The sequence below is a fragment of the Akebia trifoliata genome, chromosome 14 (assembly GCF_017979445.1).
Source record: "Akebia trifoliata isolate Shusen 1 chromosome 14, ASM1797944v1, whole genome shotgun sequence".
Classification (NCBI taxonomy): domain Eukaryota; kingdom Viridiplantae; phylum Streptophyta; class Magnoliopsida; order Ranunculales; family Lardizabalaceae; genus Akebia; species Akebia trifoliata.
In genome coordinates this window covers 3,298,040-3,317,980 of record NC_141388.1, presented here as the reverse complement: position 1 = coordinate 3,317,980, position 19,941 = coordinate 3,298,040, and the positions used below count along the sequence as shown (strand labels likewise).

At 35.6% G+C, this 19,941-nt stretch overlaps 1 protein-coding gene and 1 pseudogene across 3 annotated transcripts; one reads left to right on the top strand and one right to left on the bottom strand.

The window, feature by feature from the left end:
- The first annotated feature begins 2,332 nt into the window (after window positions 1-2,332).
- LOC147385549 (zinc finger A20 and AN1 domain-containing stress-associated protein 4 pseudogene) lies at window positions 2,333-3,258 on the top strand (annotated as a pseudogene). Of its 2 annotated transcripts, none has more exons than XR_015172024.1 (2): window positions 2,333-2,483; window positions 2,631-3,256. The product of XR_015172024.1 is annotated as a zinc finger A20 and AN1 domain-containing stress-associated protein 4 pseudogene, transcript variant X1 (transcript). The 2 variants fall into 2 exon arrangements; XR_015172025.1 differs by having other exon boundaries at window positions 2,352-2,483; window positions 2,677-3,258.
- A 10,117-nt stretch (window positions 3,259-13,375) lies between these two features.
- Window positions 13,376-19,535, bottom strand: LOC147385548 (uncharacterized). Its single transcript, XM_086423028.1, has 14 exons — window positions 19,324-19,535; window positions 18,773-18,884; window positions 17,322-17,434; window positions 17,108-17,230; window positions 16,854-17,026; window positions 16,577-16,652; window positions 15,967-16,053; window positions 14,788-14,868; window positions 14,667-14,699; window positions 14,513-14,566; window positions 14,334-14,375; window positions 14,088-14,166; window positions 13,867-13,937; window positions 13,376-13,738 (listed from the first exon to the last, which is right to left on the bottom strand). The coding sequence occupies exons 1-14, from the start codon at window positions 19,501-19,503 to the stop codon at window positions 13,637-13,639; spliced, it is 1,326 nt and encodes a 441-aa protein (XP_086279154.1). The 5' UTR covers window positions 19,504-19,535; the 3' UTR covers window positions 13,376-13,636.
- Between the last annotated feature and the right edge of the window lie 406 nt (window positions 19,536-19,941).

Sequence of the window (19,941 nt, the reverse complement as noted above, 5' to 3'; positions counted from 1 at the left end):
ATACCTCCTTTACCTAGGTCTTCTTCTCTAAAACTAATATAAATGATCAAAATACGATATAGGAAACTACCTATATGAACTGTAACATAGGTTTAGACATATTGAAAGACCACCTATCTATGACCAGTAAATCGAATACTAAAAAAACATGATTGAGTGCCATATAAATGTAAATTACAAAATTTTAAATTAATTGAAAAAATGCTCTCTCTTTTTCATCCTTCTTCAATCCATTTTAACATCCATTTCTCAAGTCTTTCTACCAAGAAAAGAATAATTTATTTGTTAATTTTTTTTTTAAACAAAAACATAAATCCTCGAGCTAAGACGGCCAACATGGTAGACCCCTTGTTCGCAATCTACCATTTCATTCGTGAAAAATTCATGATTTTTTTTTCTTCAATAAAAGTATTATTCTTCTGAATTTTTGAATCATTCAAAAAATTTATGAGAAAATAATTTTTTTTTTTATGAATATTATAATATTTAACCAAAAAAATGACATTAACTTAAGTTACCAATGAAGCTCCAATCTCCTCCATCTATTGGACTTCTCAATTTCTACATTGTCTCCAATCCACTCTTCAACAACCTATTCAGGCAGGTGTCTCTTATTTCTTATATGATTAAGAATTTTACTACAACTATTAGTAAATATTTTATTGAATTTTTAGATTGGTAATTAAATATCCTAATTGTTTGCTCAATTACTTAAGTTGAGGGAGTATTAATCAATTTTTGGATTCTAATTTATTATATGTGTGCCATGTATTCTAGATTTTAAAGTCATAGCTCACATAATTAAAATTTTCCGTACTTGAAAATCATTGGATTGTGATAATTATATTATTATATAGTTTAACTCCTTTCAAAATATACTGAATTATTTGTTTTTAAATTATTTTATGTGGGATGTATAAATCACGTATAAAATATATGCCGCATATTTCCCGTGAATGTTTGACTAAATTTTTACAATCCAAAATCGAACAAAATTCAAAATTTTCAAGTATGGAAATTTTTTTGTATTCCGAATAGCTAACAAGGGCAGGACCCGTGAACCAAATGAGCATCTATAAGATCTTTTTTTTTTTTTTAAACCTCTTTATCTTATAGTGTGTAAATCGAGGACCATGCGACGGTATCGACCTTGGGACTACTAAATTTCTAAGAGGCGATGTAGTACAATAAAAAAACACCAAAGTCGTAGGGCATTTGACTTGTGCGGCCTTATAAATGCTCTGATTGGAAAATGAAAAGGTTCTAGAGGGGAAGAAAGAGACAGTCACATGGAATCTTCGTAAGACTAGTATTTAAAAACCGCTAGTGGGTGGTTTTAGTTTGCAAGGTACAAGGCGTTCGACTTCCAGCCCATGATTTTTAAACTCGTCAGATACCGAGACGTGTCGCCCGAGTTAACTCGGTATCACAGTCTAATGATACCAACTCACAATAAGTCATGAGACAACCGCATATCGTGAGATATGCGAGTCATCTCGGACAATATTTTCGCAAAACTCGTCCGAGACGAACGAGATATCCGAGTCATTACAGATTTTACATTAACTCGCGAGATAAACGAGTTGTATCGGACGAGATTTTGAAAATCTCGTCTGAGTTAACCGAGACAACTGAATTTTACGAAAAAATAAAGTTACAAATGAAATTTTCTATTTTATTTTTACAAGTAATAGCTATTGAGTGATATTATTACTTTCTTGTGATAAATACTTAAATGTATTTTTGATAATTTGTTTTATTTTTTCTTTAGAAATTTATACTAATTTTTAGGAAACATGTGTTTTATTTAATGAGTAGCGTTCAATGGCTAATTTTTTGGCAAAACATTTTTCAAAACATGAGTTAGAAGTTTTGAAATGGGCTGATTTTTGGTGAGGATGATCTCTACGATGAGGAGATCATCCTCACAAAAAATCAACCCATTCCAAAACTTCTAACCCATGTTTACAAGTTGAAAAATCATGGACCGTCCATTTTTTGTAAACTATTTTTTATGGGGTTAGAAGTTTTGGAATGGGCTGATTTTTTGTGATGATGATTTCCTCACCATAGAGATCATCCTCACCAAAAATCAGCCCATTCCAAAACTTCTAACTCATATTTTGAAAAATATTTTGTCAAAAAGTTAGTCATTGAACGGGACCCTTATTTAATTACCTTGAATTTGATTGATAGGTATATTAAGAATTTTTTTTTAATTTTATATTTTTTGAGGGGTTCATTTTTTTAATAGGAATCAATTCTGAAAGAATTTTTCAGATTTTTTAAATGGTTAAAACCCATTGTTTCAATGTGAACGTGACGAGACGAGACCAAATACCGCGTTTAAAAACCATCCTGCCTAGATTTCTGTCTCTTAAATTAACGCTTATATATATTGAAAAAAGAAAAAAAAAAAAAATAGAAGAGAGGAAAAGAAGGCAACAAAGACTCGAAGAGATATTTCCAAGTACTTTGAAAAGGTTCTTCTTCGATCTTCTTTTTTTTTTTTCTAAATCTTCAGATTTCTTTAGATCTATTTAGGGTTTTTTATTTAATTTTTATCTGATTTTATTGCATCAATTCGGATTCGGTTTTATTCTCACACAAATCTATGATTTTTTATGCAGAAAAATCCTTTTTAACCGATCAATTTTCGCAATTTTGAAACCCTAGGTGTGGTAGAAACGATGGCTGAAGAACACAGATGCGAGGCTCCTGCAGGTCACCGCCTTTGTGCCAACAACTGTGGATTCTTCGGAAGCCTAAATCTCTGTTCTAAATGTTACAGAGATTTCTGTCTCAAAGAAGAACAAGCCTCCTCCGCCAAAATTGCTGTCGAAAAATCTCTCTCCGCTTCTTCCTCATCACTCTCCTCTCCCAACATAATCCTTCAAAAATCCACCGATGATCTCCAGAATCCTGTACAGCTCGTCGCCACCGCCACTGCATCAGATCCTCCGGTTCCAGCTGTTGCAACGCAACCTAACCGATGTTCGACGTGTCGGAAGCGTGTCGGACTTATGGGGTTTCGGTGCCGATGTGGAACGACGTTTTGCTCCTCGCATCGGTATCCGAAACAGCACGGGTGCGAGTTTGATTTCAAGGCGGTTAGAAGGGAAGTAATTGCGAAGGCCAATCCTGTCGTTAAAGCCGAAAAGCTGGAGAAGATGTGATGATGTTTGGTTGATCTTGTTATATTTGTAAAATTATTTTCTCAAAAGTACAGAATTGTCCTCTTTTTCTCTTTTTTTTATTTTTTTAATTAAAAAAAAAAATTTCATTCTAACCGGTCATTCAATGTCCTCTAAATTTCTCTCTCCTCTTTCTCTCTCTTTTATATTTTTTTAATTAAAAAATTCAAATATTTTCATTGCCATTCCATGTCCTTTAAATCTCTCTCTCTCTCTTAAATTTAAAAAAAAAACGAATTTTTATATTTTAAATGGCATTCAATGCTCGCTAAATTTCTCTCTCTTTATTTTTTAAATTAAAAAAATGAATTTTTACATTTTAAACGACCAATCAATGTCCGTTGAATTTCTCTCTCCTCTTTCTCTTTCTCTCTCTATTTTTTAAATTTTAAAAAAAAAAATTTACATTCTAAACAGGTATTCAATGTCCGTTGAATTTTTTTCAGAAATTTTTTTAAAATGAAATGACCATTATTCAATGTCCGATGAATTTGCTCTTAACTTTTTTAAATAAAAAAATCGGTTAAAATGTAAAATTTTGATTTTTTTAATTAAAAAAAAAAGAGAGAAATTTAGAGGACATTGAATGGCAATGTAAACATTTTTAATTAAAAAAATAAAAAGAGAGTGAGAAAGAGGAGAGAGAAATTTAGAGGACATTGAATGGCCGGTTGGAATGAATTTTTTTTTATTTTTTTAATTAAAAAAACAAAAAGAGAAAGAGAAAGAGGAGAGAGAAATGTAGAGAACATTGAATGGCAATGCAAATATTTGATTTTTTTAATTAAAAAAATAAAAAGAGAGTGAGAAAGAGGAGAGAGAAATTTAGAGGACATTGAATGGTCGGTTGGAATGAAATTTTTTTGATTTTTTTAATTAAAAAAACAAAAAGAGAGAGAAAGAGGAGAGAGAAATATAGAGAACATTGAATTGCTATGTAAATATTTGATTTTTTTAATTAAAAAAATAAAAAGAGAGTTAGAAAGAGGAGAGAGAAATTTAGAGGACATTGGATGGTGGGTTGGAATGAAAAAATTTTGATTTTTTTAATTAAAAAAACAAAAAGAAAGAGAGAAAGAGGAGAGAGAAATGTAGAGAACATTGACTGGCAATGTAAATATTTGATTTTTTTAATTAAAAAAATAAAAAGAGAGTGAGAAAGAGGAGAGAGAAATTTAGAGGACATTGGGTTGGTATGAAATTTTTTTGACTTTTTTAATTAAAAAAACAAAAAGAGAGAGAAAGAGGAGAGAGAAATGTAGAGAACATTGAATGGCAATGTAAATATTTGATTTTTTTAATTAAAAAAATAAAAAGAGAGTGAGAAAGAGGAGAGAGAAATTTAGAGGACATTGAATGGCCAGTTGGAATGAAATTTTTTTGATTTTTTTAATTAAAAAAACAAAAAGAGAGAGAAAAAGAGGAGAGAGAAATGTAGCGGACATTGAATGGCAATGTAAATATTTGATTTTTTAATTAAAAAAATAAAAAGAGAGTGAGAAAGAGGAGAGAGAAATTTATAGGACATTGAATGGCCGGTTGGAATGAAATTTTTTTGATTTGTTTAACTAAAAAAACAAAAAAGAGAGAGAAAGAAGAGAGAGAAATGTAGAGGACATTGAATGGCCGGTTATAGTATAAAAAATCCGATTTTTTTAAATTAAAAAAAAAAGGAGAATAAAATGGAGAGAGAAAAAAATCGACCCTTGCATGGCCGGTTTATTACCTTTTTCGTAATTTTCATTAAATTTGTACTTTTTTGTTAAATAATTATTATATTTGATTTTTTTTTATAATTTTCCCTTGTTTTTATGGTAATTCGAGGTTACCAGGACTCCTTCTCAAACTCTGTAATTGAGTAAATGCTTTTTTCTTTTGATTGAATAATAACAAACAAAAATACGAGGTTACCAGGACTCCTTCTCAGACTCTGTAATTGAATAAATGTTTTTTCCTTTTGATTGAATAATAGCAAACATAAATAGGCCAGGTGATAACTGACCATTACACAATATGGGCATAGCCCATTAACTAGGAAGTTAAATAACTGACCCAACAAACTCATACAATTTAACTGACCTATAACTAATCCAACTGACTCATACCATTACAGAAACAAACTACCTAACAAAGGGACCACATGGCCCATTACATACGATCAAATGACTCAAACACTTAAAATAAAACAACATAGTTTGAAACAACCAAACAATGCATCAAACAACCTGGACTTCGAATTCTAGCTCATAACAAAACTCCCCTTGTTAGAAAACCTTGTCCTCAAGGTTAGGAAAACGACGCCTTAGAATGTCAAGATCTTCCCAAGTCGCATCTCCTTCATTGGTTCCACTCCACTGCACTAAGACCTCAACTCCGGCAGTGTTTCCTTTCCTCTTCAGCCTTCGTTGAAGTACCTTCTCAGGTTCTGGTTCAAGAGATCTCTCGGGCGTGAGAATTGGCAGAGTAGTGTAAGCTTGAATTCCTTATCCTAGCTTTTTCTTGAGACATGAGATGTGAAATACGGGATAGATCTTAGCTTCAGGAGGAAGATTTAGTTCGTAAGCCACTTTACCCACCTTGCGATTAACTCTGAAGGGTCCAAAATACCTTGGTGCAATCTTCAAATTTCTTCGCATTGCTACGGTCATTTGTCTGTAAGGTCGTAACCTGAGGTATACAAGGTCTCCAATCTCGAGTTCTTGAGTTCTTCTTTTCTTATCAGCAAAATATTTCATTTTCGCTTGTGCTTCTTGTATGTTTTCCTTGATGAGCTTGGCTATAAACTCACGGCTTCGTAGCTCTTCATCCACAGCTTGAACTTTGGTAGCTCCTGACTCGTATGGTAGCATTCGAGGAGGAGGCTGACCATAGACAGCTTCAAAAGGGGATACCTTTGTTGATGTATGGATTGAGGTATTGTAAGAATACTCAGCTAAAGGTAACCACTTAACCCAATCTTTTGGTCTGTCACTTGAAAAGCACCTGAGATAACACTCGAGCACTTTGTTCATGGATTCTGTTTGTCCATCCGTTTGAGGATGATAAGCTGTACTGAGTAACAGATCTGTTCCAGATAACCTGAACATTTCTTTCCAAAAATTGCTAGTGAACACAGGATCTCGATCACTTACTATGGTTAGTGGTAAACCATGTAATTTAAAAACATTGTCCATGAACACCCTAGCCACGGTTAAAGTTGTGTATGGATGAGTAATAGGCATAAAGTGAGAATATTTACTTAACCTGTCCACCACCACAAAAATTATTGTCTTGTCTCCTAAAGGAGGTAATCCTTCAATAAAGTCCATGCTGATGTCTTCCCAGTTCTTGGCAGGAATGGGCAAAGGCTGGAGCAATCCTGATGGAAGGAGGGCTTCCACTTTGCTTCTTTGGCATACATCACACTCTTTGATGCATGTCTGAACATCATTTCTTAGGCCAGGCCAGTAAAACTCCTTTTTTATTCTTGCTTGTGTTTTTTGTACTCCTGTGTGGCCTCCTAATGGACTGCTGTGGAATTGATGCAAGATCTGCTGCTGGAAGGGCACCAATGACCCAAGATGTAGCCTACCCTTGTAAAAGAGTAGCTCATTCCGGAGTTGGTAACGAGATTGGTCCATGTCTCCATGATGGTAGTGGCTAATCAGCTGCTGCAACATGGGGTCCTGTTGGTAAGCTTTCTTTAACTCTTGCATCCATTGTGCTTGGACTATGCTGACTACTTGGATTTGGATTTGGTGTTGTTTTGATTTCTGATTGGATATTGTTGTGGAGGATGGGTTTGTACTGAGATTTTTGATAGATGGGTTGGAGTTGGTAATTTCTGGTTGGTCTGTGTTTAAGGATGGTGTTTGGGTACGGTTTGGGTTTGTGCTCTCGGGGTAATGTACCTTGGAGAGTGCATCAGCCACTGTATTATTTTTTTCCACTCTTATACTCGATTGTAAAGTCATAACCAAGCAGTTTAGAGATCCACTTCTGTTGTGAGGGAGTTCCCACCCTTTGTTCCAGCAAATATTTGAGTGCTTGCTGGTCGGTGCGTATTTTGAAGGACTGTCCCAATAGGTAGTGCCTCCATTTCCTCACTACCATCACCAAGGCTAGTAATTCCTTCTCATAGGTGGATAAAGTCAGATTCCTCCCTTTTAAAGCCTGACTAAAATAGGCTAGGGGCTGCCCTTCTTGCATCAGCACTGCTCCCAATGCTTCTCCTGCAGCATCGCATTCCACCACAAATGTTTTAGTAAAATTAGGTAATCTGAGCACAGGGGGACTTACCATAGCCTCTTTTAATTCCTCAAATGCTGCTTGTGCCTCATCATTCCAAGAAAAAGCATTTTTTCTGAGAAGACAAGTAAGAGGGGCCGCGATTGCTCCATATCCTTTGATAAATTTCCTGTAGTATCCTGTTAGTCCTAAAAAACCTCTTAAAGCTTTGAGATTTTTAGGAGTTGGCCATTCTTGCATAGCAGCCAATTTTTGGGAATCAGCTTTGACCCCTTCCTTAGAAATAAGATGCCCCAAATAATTGACTTCCTTGCTACCAAAAACACACTTGGACAGCTTGGTAAAAAATATGTTCGCTTCTAGTACCTCCAAAACCCGTGTAAGATGTTCTATATGGTCCTGCATTGACTTGCTGTATATTAAAATATCATCAAAGAATACCAGCACAAACTTCTTCAAATAAGGCCTAAACATTTCATTCATCACCCCTTGGAAAGTCGATGGAGCATTAGTAAGCCCAAAAGGCATCACTAAAAACTCATAATGACCCTCATGTGTGCGAAAGGCAGTTTTAGGGATGTCATCAGGATGCATTCTTATATGATGATATCCTGACCTTAAATCCAGCTTTGAAAGAATTTCAGCACCCCCTAGTTCATCAAGTAACTCATCAATATTAGGGATAGGGTACTTATCTTTGATGGTATCCTTATTGAGAGCACGGTAGTCCACACACATCCTCCAACTTCCATCAGCCTTCCTTACTAGTAACACGGGTGAAGAATAGGGACTTTGGCTGCTCCGTATGCTGCCATTCTTGATCAGATCAGCCACTAGTTTCTCTATCTCCTCCTTTTGGTAATACGGATACCTGTAAGGTCTTACAGATGTAGGTTTACAGTCCTCCTATAATTTAATTTTATGATCAAAAATCCTGGGAGGTGGCAGCCATTTTGGTTCAACAAACACCCCTTTGAATCTGTCCAAAAGTTGCTGTACTGCTTCCGGAATGCTAGGAGAGAGACTTGCAGCATTTCCTTCCATAATTTGCAGTCATATTCCTTTTGTTATTCCCTTCTTGAGGTCGCCAATGTCATCTTCCTCAGTCACATTTATTGCTGGTCTCTTGATTCCCTGCAACTCTACAGCTTTTTCATCATACTGGAACCGCATAGTTAGATCATAAAAATTCCATAAAACTGACCCCAATCCTCTTAGCCAATCAACACCCAAAACTAAGTCACAACCCCCAAGAGTCAACACATATAAATTAGCCTTACATGTGTAATCTTGTAGTTTCAAAGGAACTGCCTTACAATAACCAAGGCAAGAAAGAGTGGCACCATTAGCCACCTAAACTGTTAAGTGGCTCTCTTCCCTTGCAGATTGGCCTTCCTTGCTACATTTGGATCTATAAAACTATGAGTGCTTCCTGTGTCAATCAAGACCAAGACTTGGTAGTGATTAAGTTCAGCAAACTATCTCATAGTTTTAGGGGCTAAAGATCCAGCAATAGCATGCAAGGTGATTCCTAACAATGCACCCACTTCCTCGTCATTAGTTTCTATCATAGACAAAGTACCTTCCTCATTTTCTGGTTCCTCGGTTTCCTCTCCCTCTCCCTCCATTCCTTCTAAAAGGTAAATCCTGGGTTTGGTACATTTATGTCCGAAATGATACTTCTCATCACAAAACCAACATAAACATTTTTCCTTCCTTTCTTGCATTTGGGTAGGAGAGAGTTTTTTGATGGGAAAGCTGATTTTTCTAGGACTATTAAAGGTTTGAGGTCTCAGGTTGGGTCTATTTGGAAGTGCTGGAAGTCTCAAAATAGGGGCTGGTACAGGCAATTTAGGTTGGTTGTTTAGGTTGATATTTTGGTAGTTTTGGAACTTGTTTGGATTTGACCTTACACGCCTAAGCACTTCTTCCTCCTGTAACCTACCCAAACCGAAGGCTGCTGAAAGTGTAGATGGCTTAAACATGGTGACAGTGATCCTCAAATCATCCCTAAGGCCACTGAGAAAGGTACTAATTCGAAACTCTTCAGATAATCCAGTTATTTTATTAGATAGCATTTCAAATTGTGTCTGATATGCTTCTACAGTCCCATTTTTCCTTAATTTAGTAAATTCCCCTACAGGATCCTCATAGGCTGAGGGTCCAAATCTCACTTCTAAGGCTGCAATAAAATCTTCCCAAGATTGGACTGGGCTGGACTCTTTTAACCAACTATTAGGGCCTTCCCTTTCATATGGAAAAAAGCTATTTGAAGCCTTTGGTCATCAAGTGTTTTGTAATACTCAAAAAATTGTTGTGCCTTTTGAATCCATTCATCCGGATCAGTACCATCAAATTTAGGAAAATCCAACCTTAAGGACCTAACTTGAATTCCCCTATTTTCCTCAAATAAAGGATTGTTACTGACTTGAGAGTTGGAGGAACCTTCCCTAGATGCCAGATTATTGATCTGTTTAAGTATTGCGGCTAACATCTCCTTCTGTCGCTCCTGTTCTTCACGCAGGTAGGTGTTCTCTTCTTTCAATGCTGCTAAAGCTTCAGTCATCTGCGCATGCCTAGTACCTTCAGCCATTGTCGCAGAATCAAGGCTCTTATACCACTGTTATATTTGTAAAATTATTTACTCAAAAGAACAGAATTGTTTTTATGGTAATTCGAGGTTACCAGGCCTCCTTCTCAAACTCTGTAATTGAATAAATGCTTTTTTCCTTTTGATTGAATAATAGCAAACATAAATAGGCCAGGTGATAACTGATCATTACACAACATGGGCATAGCCCATTAACAACTGTTATATTTGTAAAATTATTTACTCAAAAGGACAGAATTGTTTTTATGGTAATTCGAGGTTACCAGGCCTCCTTCTCAGACTCTGTAATTGAATAAATGATTTTTCCTTTTGATTGAATAATAGCAAACATAAATAGGCCAGGTGATAACTGACCATTACACAACATGGGCATAGCCCATTAACTAGGAAGTTAAATAACTGACCCAACAAACTCATACAATTTAACTGACCCATAACTAACCCAACTGATTCATACCATTACAGAAACAAACTACCTAACAAAAGGACCACATGGCCCATTACATACGATCAAATAAATGACTCAAACACTTAAAATAAAACAACATAGTTTGAAACAACCAAACAATGCATCAAATAATCTGGACTTCGAATTCTAGCTCATAACAGATCTCAATCTTATTCAGATAACGGAGTTGAGCTACTGTTACTGTTGAACCAGTCGGTGGGTCATATGTGATGGTGTTGGTGGTTTTCTCTGTTAAATGTGAAGTTTGTATATTTTGTTCTTTTTTCAATTGAAAGTTATATTTCATGATCGAGCGACTGTAGAGTAGACTCCTGGCGTGTGATAATTTTGTTCTTTGCGTTTGGCAACACTTTCCTTTGTAATCTTGGGAATTGACATGATCGCATCTTTTTAGATTAAGATAAAATGACGTAAATACCCTTGTACGCAACCAACCAAGAGTCCTTTGATTTTTTCTTCAGGAACTCGTCATTTTCGATAAGAGAATTTTTCTCAACAGGACTCTCTCTCCACTTTGACACGTAGAGCTTAACGAAGGTATATTTTTGTAAAGAATAATGCTGAAGTAACATTGTGGGCGGCGGGCCATTGGTGTGCACAGAACCATGGATGCTTTCATCGATGATCTCACTCATATCTCAATGAAAAGCATCTATGGTGAAATCTTGATAAAAGCATCTATTGCTCTAAGCACACATCCACGACTCTTTTGTAAATTAGGTATGCCTTAAATACTTATGAACGCACGTGATATGTGAGGAAAATATCTAATTTTCACTTTGAAGGACTTAAATTATTTTATAATAATGATTGTAATTGAATGACTGCTCAAGACACTGGGCTGACATGGAGGTGTGTTCCAGCATACATGCAAAATTCCATCATCTTCTACCTCAAAAATTCTATTTTGTTCTTAAAGATTTGAAAGGTGAAATAGGTAGAATCTTAAGATTGAAGCGTAAGGTAAAGCAGGACGTTGAGAAGAAAAAAATGAAGGATTTTTTATTATTATATGGTTTAAAGATGTGCATTAGTACGTTAATAAAAGGAGATCAAGATAAGGAAAGGGGAATGTCATGACATCCTAAATCCTAATATCTAAATCACTCCATTATAAAATTAGAATGGGCATCTGAGCATAAGTACGGCCCATGAAAGATTATTACATAACTTCCACCATCGGAGAATTTTTTTTAGCTCAGAAAAATTGATCCGAGATTTCATAGAATTCCGGATGACCAATTACACAAAAGCTTAATGAAGGTAGTTTTGTAATTTGAGGATGCCTTCAATACACATGAGTGTGTTTGATTGGTCGACTTGTCTGTGAGTTAATTTTTCTCTCAAATGAAAATATTTTTTTATTTATAATCAGGTATCCCTATAGATAATGGACTGGGCTTAAACATGGGTTTTGCCCAATCCATAGACCTTGGTCTTGTCCAAGGACTAGTTCTAGGGGCATGGGCAACGCTCGCACATCACACACACCAGGTCAGTGAGGCGCACGCTCTCCTAGGTGACCCCTGAGAAATTAATACTCATACTAGGTATCGAACTCAAGACCTACGAACATTAACCGATGAATATTGGGTATCTAACTGACAACCTACAGGCATTAACCGCTCATCGGTCCAAAATTATTATTGAGCCAACCCCTCGAGATTCTGAAATGCAAATATTAGCGAGTCACTCCCCACAAAAACTGAACAATTTTGACAAATAGCGCATTTAGAGCAACTATACAAGTTCAATGATAAAACAATATTATTGTACCCGAATTTCAATAACATTTATCGTATCAGATTTTTCTTATTTTTAATATTATTAAATTTATATCATTTACTTCTTTCATGTGATATATATTTCGTCTTCATTTTTATCCTCTTTTGAGGAGACTTTCTCCCATTACCGTACTTGTTCTCTTCATCAATTTTTATCTAACGTAAGATCTCATTCTCATCCTCAAAAGTCATTTTACATGAGTCTAAACGACCAAATCAGGAAAAGGAATAACATTATTATAATAATTCTTACACCAAAAACGATTAAGGCCAAATTAGGACAGAAAATTATTAAATAGAATTTTCTTCCAGTACAATGAATCCATACTCGCTGAGGACCACTAACCTTAGGACACGTTTTAACCAAAAATCAATAACATTCACCTAATCACCTCTATGAAGATTCTGTTGCAACGTGTACGCATCGCTTAGAAATCATCCGCACGCCAAGTATTTCAACAAGTCTTTATCATTATTTTTCGATAAAGACCAATTTATGGTAATTAAAGTTTAGCCCGAGTACACTGCACTTGCATTGCATCCCTAGCAGAATTAGCGATCTCAATTAATTGATAGAATGATTACTGGGCATTAGCGTTACTTGTTAAATGGAGAATACGTCTACGTCCCAGCCCCGCCCACACATATTCGTAAGTCACATATAAATATATTCTTATATCTTTATCATTATCATATTGAGAGAAGGCCTAATAGGTAATTTGAAAGATTAAATCTGCCCCTACTTGTACATTTTATCAAGGATATTTTCGTCAAAAGAAATACAATTTCAACCCCACAACTTCCTATACCCATCCGTTAGGTTTCAGGTTTCTAAAATTATAAAAACATCCTTTTACTATCTCATCTATAAATAAAATCACCTTAGTTAATATTTAAAATTTTCTAAAAAAATGCTTATACATATATAGTAATAGCAGGTGTTACAATTTTTAAGCAATGTTTGAAGTACTCAGAATGATACTACAAGTGAGATGATTTGGAATATTATTATCATAATTATCAAAATCTAACATTAATTCAAGTGTGTTGATGTGTGTTTCTGAAAATTTTGACTGGCCTATCCAACAGAGGACCCATAAACTTCGACATTGGTATTTGTGGTATAGGGCCTTAGGCTGCAAATTGATACATTGAAATATACAATATCACATCGTCACATGTAAGTTCTAAAATAATTGGCAATGATAATTATAAAGAGGGTAAAAAAAAAAAAAAAAAAAACAACATCCAAAGATCGGTAATTTATGTTCCTCCTGGGGATAACAATGGATCTTACATAGATGTTCAGGAGAAAGTTGTAGGCCAAACTGTTAGATGTTGGAGACAATCATCATGAAAGGAGTGGTGTTTCGATGTCATCTATGTTTTCTTCTGTGTGGTTTTTTGTGGAGTCATCTGGTTTCAACAGTAAAGCATAGACCAATGAAATCATCTGGTTCATGAGTTTAAAGTCAATTAGTTGGTAAGACCGTAAGAGAGACAGAGAAGCATAGACCAATGAAATCATCTGGTTCATGAGACTAAAGCTAATTGGTTGTAGAGAGAGAGAGAGAGAGTTACCATAGAAATTGATGCAACCAAGATGCTGAAACCTTTGCAATTGAAAGGGGCCTTATTTGACAGGAACAATGCTGGCACAATTTCAATACGTGAGAAGAATAATCGATTTTTTTTTTTTTTTGGTGTGCTCTACCCTACCCACTCACATTCACCCATTCAATGTGTCTCAGGCTAGATTCGATATATAAACTTCTAATAATTAGAATAGTAAATCAACTCACAAGTCAATGGACTCATAGCAAGTGGCGATATGAAACTCGCAATGGATTGCACACCAGCAATAAATCCTTGTGTTTTTCCCTGTAAAACAAATATAAATTAAATTCAGAGGAGGAGAGTTGTATAAGACACGATAGAATTGTATAACAAAAAAATACAAGAAAAACTAATGGAAAATCTCAGATTGATGGACCAGCAAACCAAAAAGAACAAACAGAAGAACATTCAATAAAGAGATTGTTACAAACCTGATCAGTTGAGCTTGTTGCTTTTGAAATAATAGCGTAGGTCTGTTAAAACATTGAGATATCAACCAAAAACATCAAGATTGAAGATAACTGAAAGTACTTGTGCATCTTACAAGAGCTATATTGGACATTTTTATGGGAAAGAGGCAAAAGAATTTCTATATAGAAAAGATACTTACAGATGGTTTCACGAGGATATAGATGACTCCAAATGAAGCACTGAGGTATGGCACCTGCATCAGTGACAGTGGTTTTAGTTCATGGGGGCTGCTAACAGCTGTGTGATAATGAATCAATGTGGAAAAAAAATTGACAAACAAGGAAGGAACATACCCAAGGTGCCCATGCCAAGCCATAAAGTAGTGCCTGCAAGAGGAAAATATGACTTCAACTTTGATCTGCTGCACTACCAAAACTTACTATTGAAGAAGATCTGAAATAGTTTTTAACTCACATAAATGACTGATGAAAGTATGGCAACGCACAATATCACTTTCTCTCCCACCAGAGGGTTCATTAGTGGAAGCACCAAAATCTAGAAGCAAATCAGTGACCACAAAATATCAGAGAAATTGATCGTGCTTATAAAAATGTCATTGAGTTAATGGCCTACTTTTGCATTTCTCAAACATCTAATTGTACTATAACCAGAAAGAAAAGGTAAATAAGTTAAAACTGATCCAAATCCAAAATGAAAATATTGAAATCACAGAAGAATGTGAGAGATCAAAAGAGCATTTTGTAATTAGAAAGATGCCCACATTAATTAGGGGAGAGTCTCAGGTATCTATGACCGAATTAAAATGAGATTGAATAATTATATGAGCTAACTGAAATAAAATATGCAATTCTAGCATTGCCCTATGGTGCCAAACTAGAACAGCAAGGCTACCTAGTAATCAGTTTTTACTACCTAGCTTATGAACTTTTCTCCAACCACTAAACCCATCCACTTGGCTCTCCGAATATATCTTTAGATTTGAAACATAAGATCCCCCACTCATTTATTTTTGGGCTACACCCCCTCTAAGAGTAGGCAACGGTCTGAATGAGAACTGGGGAGACGTTCGAGGACATGTGCGGTATGGGTGGGCTGGGAAGATAGGGTCCATTTTTGAAGATTGTGGACCACAGCTCAATGGCTCGAACATCTTGCTATCCAGCACAAGGGTCTATAGAATTGAACTTCTTAGAGAAACTCCGGTAGTTCAAACAGAGTTGTCAGTTTTATAAACTCTGGTAAACTTTGAAAATGGAGTGTACCAGGTTCCAATCCATTGAATTCTTGTAGTTTGTAAAGAATTCCTAGAGTGCATCTCTGATGGTTCAAAATCCTAAACCTATAGCATGTTGGGTGGCAACCCTTGTATGTGCGCCATTTATGAGGATGTTGAGTTCATAAAAGAATTATAGATCTACCACATTTAATCTTCAAAACCTTGAAAGCACCAAGAGATATATGCAGGCACATGGTTAGCATATCACAAAAGTTTAATACAAAGGAGCATCATATTTCTCCTTCCACGTTGACTAAACTGACATCAATACAAAGTAATCCCACAATTTTAAATATACAGGTGTAGCCATAGCAGTTCCACCAAAAAGTTGGAATAACTAAGGTTCAGAAAATTACCTGAGAAACAATGGAGCCTATTCCTACCACTGAAAGAATTTCTGAAAATTGATTCTTGTTGAATCCAAAAGCTGACTTCAGATAATACTGCAAAGGAAGTTATGTCCGTGTCAAAACAAATTATGGATTTCAGGTGAATTATTACTTTCCTAAGAATGGAGTACAATTTTGCATATCTGCAAGATAAGTCATCATTGGCAACATTGAAGTAATAATGATCAGCCCAACTGAATTCGGCTGACATTGGGTTGACAATTTAATTGAGAATGCAAGATCAAAAGACCCAATAATAAACACACCCCTTAGATAAATTGATGTCTTAGCAAGAAACGAAAAAAAAAAAAAAAAAATTAGAGACTAAAGAAGGAAGTGATATCTACAACTACGTATGGTCTAGAAACAAACTTTGCAGAATTTTAGTGAGGTCTGGTATAAAACACAAAAGTTGATTTTGTGCAATAAAGAAACAAAGTTATGGTCAACGGAGGACATCTAGTAGGCATGCAGTACGTTGTGAAACTGAAAACCTGTATCATGCCTCCATTGAATGGATTGATACAGAGTGTAACAGATTGATCCATATGTTAGAATGACAACAAAGGGAACATACCAGTAAGACATTGCTGATTCCAGACATTCCCAACTCATAGAAGAAGGAAACAAAGGCAATGCGTGTAAGAGTTCCACTGCAGAGCAAAATGCAGTTTTTTAGCTTTAAGCAAATATCTAAATCAGTTTATGTTTGAAAGAACTATATGTATATTAATTCTGATTCTTCTTTTGATGAAGACCTTGTTCAGTTAGCAATTGTCTGTCCACCACACCCACACACGCACACGCACACACACACAGAAAGAGAGGGTGAAACTCATGACAAACAACCGAACCTGCTAATAACCACAATTACAGCATTTTTCATTGAGATACATCGTTCGTGGAGGACCTTGAGGACTTTAGTCAAATAAGGGGAACGTTGGTCCTGTCTTGGAGGTGCTTTAACTGTCTCAACTAGAAAAAATGTCATGTAAACTGGACAAAAGATCAGCAGAACTATTGATACCTGGACATACAGCTTTGTCAGTAAGATCAACAAAATATGAAATGACATAAACAATAGTTGTAAAGTTTTGAATGAACATGCCTCAAAAATATAATCTTCAGGAAGAAAACGTGCCAACACATTTCCCAAAACATGTGAAGCAGAAAAAAGTCCCATGATCCATCCAAATGCTGCGGCTCTCTTACTGCCCTCCACAACATCTGCCTACTAAGGCAGGAAATATGTTATCTCTATTAAATCAATAATTGGACTTCTCAAATAACAAATTCAATAGAAATCGAGGAGAAACTCTTACCACATAGGAAACGGCTATGCAGAATATACTTCCTTGACTTATGATATAAGAAATTGTACGTAACACATAGTAGGCATACACAAATGCCTTTGACTTATTCCAAGCAAGTAAAGCTAAAACAAAAAACAAGAGTATGAGCACTTTAGACAGAAAGAAACATCTCACTAAATAGTATAAACCACAAAGCAATATGCAGCCCCATTTGGAAATCCGAATAGTATAATAATTGTTAATTAAAAGAACAAATGGAATACTAATAGCACACATATTACTATTTAACACAAAAATGCCTGGTTAGTAGTGTATACTTTATTCATATGGTAGAGTAGTTTCACATACTCAACCTGTAAGCCATTAATAAAGATGTAAAACCCATAAATAACCACATCAATTTTGATGTATATACCATCTCTTTCTGCAATTGATGTGGATTGCACCCTAATCTGGACTGCCAACTAGATGGTAGTCTCCTGGATTGGCTTAGCTCAGAATTTGCATACACTAGACAATCCTAAGTTCCTAACCACTTGATTGGGGATGCATACTCTTGTACACTCGACAAAGGAAAATAGGTTGGCCATAACATTTTCAACTGTCTACTAAAACTATTTCTTGGTTCAATGGCTGAAGCCTGCCCATAATGTTAATCAATTTGACTGTTGGAACACTGGTCCACAGCCGCAAAGGGTTTAAAATATTTCCCTTATTCTATAGATCTCCTCTGCTAAATGTCATAAATAAATGCCCTATGTGTGAAGACCTTAGGGCTTAGGATGTATTCATTGTTGGAGAAACACGGTTTTCCCATCAATATGTGAATTAAGACAACTCCTGTGAGGGAGCATACCTCATGAGTTGGACCTACATATATATTCACCCAACACTAATATGGAGAAGTCCAAGAGTCGTTGAAGGAAACGATCAGTGATCTCACAGGGATAGCTTGTTGTGAAGAAGTGGATGAATGGGATATCGAATCTGAACCCGAAAAATATCAAAAAAGGGTAAATAGAGATTAAAAGAAATCTTGGTCCTATCTAGGCCCTTGGATTACCACGAAATTCAGATCAAGAAGATAAATCTTGTCACAGATGATGAAGACAAATCTTCAATTTCTACTTATTGAAGAGTTTTTAGCTTGTAAGGACAGTTCCAGTACCCTATTTTCTGTTTTTACAAGTGATTGTTTTAGATTCCTTTCTTTTTGAAATCCTTTCGTTTTTATAGGATTATTCCCTTGAAGATTTGTAATCAGCTTTCATATTTATTTAATACACTTTGCTTGCTTAGCAAAAAAATCATTTTTCAATATATATCTTACAGAACCTTAGCTTTTTTTTTTCCCCCAGAAGTTCGGTTAAAATTCACTTATGCAGAACTAATATAGTGTATTGTGACTTTTAAATAATTAATTTTTAAAAAAAATGGAATTATCCAGAGAAAATTCATACCGAAAGGGACTATAGTCGTCGATGTAGTGAGAAGGAGCAAAGGTTTTCGTCCATAATCATCTGCTAGCTGACCGAGAACAGGAAGCACTATCATCTTGAAAATACCTACAACCTACAAGTGAACCGATATGACTCAGTCTCAATTAGCAAAATAAAAAATAAAAACAATTGAGGAACTCAGACTAGGTCAATTACTGAAATTTACAACAACAAAAAAAATGTTCCAACCATAAGAAAATAATTGGAAATAATAAAAAAAACACTCCAATCCCCAACAGACAGACAAAATTAAGAGCAATTAACTAATTAAGGCCAATTAATTGATTGATTGAGATTAATTAAGAGGATAAATTAAGATCAACAAACCTAACAATTTAGTGCTAATCAACTTCTTCAAATAATCAAACAGTACGGACCAATCGAAGAACACAAACTCTCTAAGAAATCAAATTAAAGAAAAACAAAACATCCAAACAGAGATCAAGATCAACATCTTGAACTTCCAGATTTAGATAAAAAACAGATACAGAGTGTTAAAGAGATTAAATTACCGTTTGTTGGAAACCAGTGAGATAAATTGCTTCGCTACAAGTCGATTCTCCAGGACAGAGAGCCCCGGTCGTAACGTCTACGAGAACCGAAACAGTCATCTCTTCTGCGATCCAATGGAAGAAGAGAGGAACCAAGAGATGAACTAGAGGCTTTAGTTCTCTGTAACTTTTCCAGTCCATTTTCTTCTCTGTAAGAGATGAAAAAGTGACGAACAGAACGAAGGACAAATATTTATACTCCTGTAAAGGGCGCGCAACTTGATCCATCCGAATCTCACGTGAGCTGGATGCATTCAACACACGTGCCTTCACTTGTCGATTATTGGACACTCGTACGTGCGTATTGGACTTAGCCTTCAGTTGCCGAGTTTGACTTCCTGTTGTCGTTCGGTTTGCTGGTAGTTCAATGAGTTTTTTTATCGTGATAACAGGACGCCCCCACGTGGCATACTCAATCGACTCTCCGACGTGGAGAGTTAAAACTCTGCTTTGCACGAGGAAGAAAGGGTTTAAGATCTGAACAACACACGCTCTGTTTGTTTTTGTTTTTTCCTATTTGTGTAGTGCTGGGGTGACGTACGATTTAAATTCTGTCGTGGAGGTGCGTACATAATCGTA